The 7,192-nt window shown below is 50.3% G+C and overlaps 1 protein-coding gene across 1 annotated transcript in view; it reads right to left on the reverse strand.

Moving 5' to 3' along the window:
• Positions 1–7,192, reverse strand: part of TRERF1 (transcriptional regulating factor 1) — a 213,099-nt gene that overhangs the window by 20,952 nt on the left and 184,955 nt on the right. Inside the window, exons 10-14 of the mRNA XM_006776439.2 lie at positions 7,157–7,190; positions 6,177–6,243; positions 5,016–5,155; positions 3,942–4,045; positions 2,646–2,721 (exon numbers count right to left, since the gene is read on the reverse strand). Of these exons, the coding sequence (XP_006776502.1) occupies positions 2,646–2,721; positions 3,942–4,045; positions 5,016–5,155; positions 6,177–6,243; positions 7,157–7,190 (421 nt within the window). The remainder of the gene's footprint in view (positions 1–2,645; positions 2,722–3,941; positions 4,046–5,015; positions 5,156–6,176; positions 6,244–7,156; positions 7,191–7,192) is intronic.

Raw genomic sequence — 7,192 nt, forward strand, 5'->3', positions numbered from 1 at the left:
TTTTCTTACTGAATTTCTTGGGCTGGAGTGGGAAAGGGAAGGCCATGAGTACAGTAAGAGAAGTGATTTCCACAGGCTTGTGTCTCTGTCTATCTCCCCCAAATGTACAGCCTCCCTCCCTCCCTGAGCGGACTCTCTGCTTTCCATCCGGGGCACAGGCAGCCTAGGAGCCGCCGTAGCCACCTCTCAGGACAACTGGGAGAACGGGAGTCAGGGTGGGGGACACTGGCCACAGCCACAGAGACAGAAGCCAAAGGACACCCAGGAGACGGTGTCCCAGTGAGGAAGGGAGCTGACAACAGTCCCACCGGAGAGCAGCCCAATGGGGCTTGGCCCAGAGGCCAACGCAGGGGGGCCACCGGGGTGGGATTAACCAGCACCGGGAGCCACATAAGGAGGGAGCAGGGAGGGAGTGGCTGGGAGCTGGGCATGTGAGGGGGTAACTCCTGTGGCCTCCCCTGTGGCTTGGAAGGGAAATGTTAAGGGAATGGAGTCAGGTCAGACTTTACAGACCAGTGACCTCTGCCCTTTTTGCTCATAATTCTAGAAGGTTCTCTGGCGTCCAGTCTGGATCACTTCTTGGAAAAGGCAAAGGACTGGCGGACGTAGATGAGCACTCTTTTCTCGGGGACACACAGCTGGCAAGATACCAGCCCTTCACACCGCAGCTCCACCTCTCTTGCCTCCAAGGGGAGAAATGATTCCAGGAAGAAACGGGGTCCTTCCTGGTCTGCTGTGGGCTGGGGCAGGGGCTGGGTAAAGGTTAGCTGGGAACCCCAACAGATCGATTCATTTCAGCAGCGTGTAGGGCCCTCTCATTTCAAAGTTCTTGGTATTATCTTAGCATTTTTGTTTCGTTTGGGGTAGAGGGTGGTTTCTAGTGCCCAGCTTTCGAACCTTTTTGATGTCATGTCACACATAAAAAATAACAATGTTTGCTTGGCACAGTGGGAAGAACTGGAGGGGATGAGGGTCTCAGGTGAGGCTGTTCACAGCTGGAGCTGACCAGCCTGGGGGCACGTCCATCCCAGGCACCTGCGGGCCCAGAGCAGCTGCCTCTCCCAGCGGATGGCTCAGAAGCTCCTTCTCGTCAACCAACCGTCTCACCTGCCATGCAAAGAAGCTGAGGCTCCAGGAGGCTGGACAGCCTGTCAGGGTCTAATGGGCAGCGACTGATACTTGGAATTAGGAGAGGATTACACTGTTTCAGTGGCAGATTAGGGAGAGCGCCCACATCTTCCTACCTGCACTCAGGCAGACACCAGCAGGAAATGATGGAGACAATATTAAGAGACTGCTGGGTAGGCCACTGGTTCAGTGATGGCTTTCTGATCCCTTGTGTCTATTTTGTCCCTGGCCCAGTTCCAGCGGTGGCCTGTGTGCTGGGCTTGCTGTGCTCAGATGAGCGGCTTCGGAGGCCTCTCTATCCTGAGATGACAGGCAGGAAGGCCAACGCATGAGAGGAGCAGGTGAAGTGAGGCAAACGGTGGTGGTGACAGGATGCCCACTGGGAGCTCCAGTATTTGAAGAGCAGCCCTCACCGCAGGCCTACCTGGCCATCTGGACCAAGGCCTGGAAAAGGTATTCTGAGGTCCCCAAACCCACTAATGTACTTAGCACCTACCTATGCAGGGTCTGCCCAGGGTACCAAGGAAACAAACAAATGATTAATAATCAAGGGGTACTGGAGGGTCCAGCCCCCTCTGAAAGACAGAACCCAGGCGGGTTTGTTGGGACCCTCAGAATGGATGGGTTTACAAGTTAATGGGAATAAAATGCTGAATGATGTGCCATCTCTTAGACTCCCCAAACTGTTTCTTTCTCTCTCATCATGCTCACTCCATTCAACACTCAAAGGTGCTTTCTCCCTCCCTCTTATTGGTGATGCCACCGGTAATCTAACCCTCAGGAGACACACTCACGTGTATGTATATATGTTTTGTTTACATATGTGTTTATGCACCATTTCTCCTGCTCTCAGTGCAACCCGTTGTTTAATAACTGCCTCCATCTCAGACGCTACACTGTATGAGGTAGGAAACTGACTACATCTGTCTTAGTCATTGTTTCATCTTAGCATAGTCCTTGTACACAGTAAGTGTTCAATACATAACTGTTAGATAAATGAATAGTAATTGCCTCTAGAACATGCCAGGCATCCGGGCTATATATATTATCTTGAATCTTTACAAAACACAGCAAGAGATGGAGCATAAGCCCCATTTTACAGGAGAGAAAATGAAGGCTGTAGAGGCCAAGGGTGCAAGTAAGATCTGAACGCACATCTACTGACTCCAGAGCAGAGGGGCTGCTGCGCGTTGCTGCCTCTGTGCTGTATCCCACATGCCCCTTTCCCCAGACGCACAGGGCTCCCTGCCACATGACACAGGGCTCCCTGACACATGCGCAGGCGCGGTCCGCTATTGCCCAGCTCCTGGCACACCCACAAGGGGAGGAGCCCAGACAGACAAACACTCAGCAGTGCCCAACACACATGGCTGCCCCATCAGCTACCTCAGGAAGCCTTGAGATCAAAAGCGCCGATGAGGACTGAACCACGCTATCTACCATTAAAAAGGCAACAACCAAACAGGCAAACAGCCCATTCGCAGGAAGCAGGGGGCGCGGGGCTGCGGGCGACCTACCGGCATAGTGGTAACTGGCTAAAGGATGACATTTTAACCTGACTGGCTTCCGCAGCAGCAGCGTTTCCAGAGCAGCCTGTGGACCCGTGGGAGAGAAAAGGCGAGAGTCAGTAATGGGTCTGTGTCCCGAGGAGACCATCTGCCTACGGGGGCAAAGGGACCGGCACTGCAGAGTGTGGGGTTGAGGGCACTAGAAGGCAAACCAGAGGGAGACCCCCTAATTGGGAGTTCCTTTCTGGTCAGCACCCCACAGGGCTTGCCACTCTAACCATCCCCCAGCCCCAGCTGGTCAGGCCTGAGACCCCAACCCCCCTTGTTGGTGAGGGCCCAGTCTCAGAGAGATGGTGGGGCCTCCCTCTAAATGGAGGCTGAGTATCTGGGGATAGAGTCTGAGGAAGTGAGTGGGTGATTTGAAACTGTTTTTGCAGAAAAATCATATTTCATTACAACTAAACATCAGGAGCTGTATTAGTGATAACTGTACTAGACAGTGTCCTCTCAGAGGACCTAGCTACATACATCCTTTCAAATCTGTCTCCTTTAGCCTCACTGACTTTTTAAGGGAAACCCTGCAGGCGGAGTTGAGCAGTGGATGGTTGATGGGCAGAGCAAGATCCAGTGTCCTGGTACTCCAAGTGTGGTCCACACACCAGCAACACGGGCATAGCTGGGAGCTGGTGGCAAAGGCCCCACCTCCAGAACTTTGGAATAAAAACCTGCACTTTAACCAGGTTCCCTGAGTGACTCATGTGCATGTTAAAAGTTCGAGAAGTGCTGCTCCTCAATTCTAATCTGAAAGGGTTAAGGAAAGTTCCCAACATTCTAAAAAACCCCTGAACGGTATCAATAACCTCACGAGAAGGGAGCATTAGGGCATTTTCTTACTTTCAGATTTTCTTGAAATCAAACAGCAGGAAGCTAGATCTGGTACAAGAATGATGTATTTATGGAAGAGGAAACAGGTTCGTGTTTGAATGCTCTCGCTTGGAGTCCAGGTTGAGCGGGCCAATGGTCAGCTCTGATTCTGGAGAGATGGCACCAAAGTTCTGGTTTGACCAAAGAACTGTGTCAAAGGTGCGAGAATATGCAAACACTCCATTTTGGTTAAGGGAGGTTTTCCTTCAGGCTTTTAAATTCTGACTTACTGAGATAAGAAACAGGAGGTTCGCTGACGGGACATCATCTCACGAATTAGTTGTACGGTACATGAGACAACCCAGAAATTTGGGAAAATACTTTTCAGAATCCTGGCATGAAGAATATGAACTGTGAAGATGACTTTTTGTGGCTCCTTACCATCACATCACCTTTGGCCTCAAAGAGACAGTGCAAAGCAAATTCAGAATTGGTCCCTCCGCCTGGCAACGCACTTGAACAGCACAAATTCAGGAGATTCTCCACTGTGGGGAACAAGAGGCCACTGCATCAGAGAGCTCAGGACCATGGAAAACACACAGGTCCGGGAGCCAGAGACCCTGTGAGAGAATCAAGCCCTCCTGCTCACTTCTTCCCACATGACAATATAGTGGAACATCGTTTCTCGAACATAATTCTTTCCGGAAGACTGTTCGAAAACCGATGTGTTGGAAAACCGAATCATCGTTTCCCATTGGAAATAATGCTGATTGAATTAATATGTTCCAGACCCTCAAATGATTCCGCTTTAACCTTTCTTATAGACAGTACATATCTAATGTACTGTTTAATTTATAAATAAACACGTCTTTTCTTAAATTTATAGAACCATCCCCTACTAGCCTTAAACAAATTTTTCATGTATCATTGCCTTGGAAATGCTATCACCAACTAACTGCTTTTCCTTTATTCAATCAACAACAGTTTTTCTACGTATTCACTTGCCTGTGATTGTTTTGTGAACACTTTCCCACCCTTAGCAACTCCTTTTTAAAAAATATATATTTTTATTGATTTCAGAGAGGAAGGTGAGAGGGAGCTAGAAACATCAATGATGAAAGAGAATAATTGATTGGCTGCCTCCTGCACGCCCCCTACTGGGGATCGAGCCTGCAATGCAGGCATGTGCCCTGGACCGGAATCGCACTCGGGACCCTTCAGTCCCAGCAGGCCGATGCTCTATCCTTTGGGCCAAACTGGCTAGGGCAACATTAGCATTCTTGATGGCCTCTTTATGTTTTAAAATTGTGATTTCACCAGCAACAAAAGCATTCTCTCCTTTGTTTGTTGCCTGAAGGATGCTTTTTTGTTATGCTGAAGTATCAGCATGAAAGGGCTGTCAGGTCAAACACTGAAGTTTTGGTCGACAATGGAGACATTTTTATGGGGAATATCTTGGTCGAGCACCGAACTGTTTGAGATGGGAGACATTCGAGAACCGAGGTTCGACTATACCTCTTTGCTGGAAGTCATGGTTTTCCAGCTCTGGCCAGGGCTTCCAGACCAATGTGGCCTTGTGTGTGTCCTGGGCCACGGCAGAGACATCCTGCAGTTCTGGGATCTCTGCTTGGAATCTCAAGCCAATGTTGATGCGCCTTTAATGACAAGAAAAACAACAGTGTGGTCTTCAATTAGAGGCCAAGGGCAACTGTTAGGAACTTGAAAAAGAAGGAAACCAGTTCCTTCTGCAAGAAGAATGCAGGGGCATTTCCTAAGTGTGACCCTAGATTCCAGGCGTGGCCTTTTCACTGGGATGAGGGACAGCTTTAAGATTGGGGGGCGATGCTGTGGGAAGCCAGGGAGAAGTCAGCTGGGCTTCATCTCTCTCTATGACTGAGATGGAGGGTGCTAACTCCAAGGGAACAGCTGCCAAGAGCATATGGATACCATTCAACCAGGAGAAATGGGACAGATACAAAGTGCTGATTTCATTTTTTTAATCTTTTTTATCACTTTCACATAAACCATCTATCTCATCTGAAACTATCGAAGTTCTGTGACATAACCAAGGCAGTGAAAAATATTCCCATTTAATGAATGAGTTAACTAAAGCCTACAAAGGTTAATTTGATTAAGATCAAGTAGCACAATGGGGCTGGAACTCAGGTTTTCTGATTCCCGACTCAATCTACTCCCCACTCCACCTCAGGGCCTCTTTTCTGTGCTCCTCCATGCAAATAACCATCCTTTCTTTCCACCCAGGACTCAACAAGCCCATCGGGAGGGCTGGCCAAGGATCTTAGGGAGGGGATGGGGGAAGCAAGGACATTTGGAAGAAGCCTCGTAGAGAGCTGGGCACCCAGAGAGAGATGGAGAGATGCATCAATGTCACTGGAGATGTGGAAGCATCTGACCACAGCCCCAATGGCCCATGGAGCCAGAGATGGGGACGCTAGGTTCTCTGAATCCAGGGCTTCAGGATTTACTATGCACTTAGTCTTTGGCAAAGGCCTTGAAACACGAAATTACGGAGAAATAATCAGGATCCTACAATTTCTACAACCTCTCCCTCAGTGGCCACTCCCACCCCAGACGTATGAACTCCACTTCTCAAAGCTCCTCCTCCCTTTCCTCAGCTGAGGCTCCTGTGCTACAGAAGAATTGGCTTTTCCTTACGGTTCAACATCAACGGTCTGCTCTCCCGGCCCGGGGGTGACTGTCACATTGCTGCCATCGATGCTGTCTGAAGCACAAAAACCAGAGTCACTGGTCAACAGGGGGAGGGCACTGAAGAAACTGGAGCAAATAACAGTTACCTACGCAGTCACAGCAGAGCCCTCCTACCCCGCCCATGCCAGTTCCTCCCAGTGGCCTCCAGGGAGCGGGATGCAGGGTGGTGCTAACTGGCTTAGGGTCTTAGGGTAACCATTCCCACACAGGGGAAGGGAAGGCAGCTGCCTGCAGCACTCTGGTCTGCTAAGCTGTGTGTTTCTATAAAACTATTCTTGCTCCAGAAAGAGATCCCGGCCACGGGTCTCTCCATCTTTTTTTTCTTCTTTCTTTTAATCTTTATTGTTTAAAGTATTACATGTCTTCTCCCTACCCCCACCCGCCATTGACCCTTGTCTAGCCAGCCTCTGCCCCAGGCCTTCCTCACCCTATTGTCTGTGTCCAAGGATTATGCATCTATGCACACAAGTTGTTTGGTTGATCTCTTCCCTCCCATTCACCCACCCACCCCGCCCTCCCTCTGAGATTCCCGCCTGCTAAAACGTGAGGCCTGGTCTTGCAGAGCATACCTGGTCCTACTTAGACATCTTAGCACATTTATTTGGGGCGCCTCCCTGGATTCTCCAGGGCACCGTCTGATTTAGTGTACGCACAGGTCACCTGTTTCCTTAGCCCACAGAGGCTGCCATTATCACCCCCTTTGCGTTTGCCCCTGGCTAGACCGGGATCCCCTGCAGGTAAGCATTCCACGCTTTTGCAAATAGTATTTCTAGCAACCAGCACCGAGCCTGGGCCACGGAGGAGGCGCGCCACAGAAGTCGGTGGTGCAAAGAGACAAGGACAGAAAAGTGAGACCCCCCAGTGCAATGCCCAGCACAGACGGGGCGAAACCCCCGGGGTCCCCGAGGGGCGCAGGGGTGACTCACTGGAGCGACACAGCAGCACGCGCGGCGTGGGCGTCA

This window comes from Myotis davidii, unplaced genomic scaffold (genome assembly GCF_000327345.1).
Source record: "Myotis davidii unplaced genomic scaffold, ASM32734v1 scaffold167, whole genome shotgun sequence".
Taxonomy (NCBI): Eukaryota; Metazoa; Chordata; class Mammalia; order Chiroptera; family Vespertilionidae; genus Myotis; species Myotis davidii.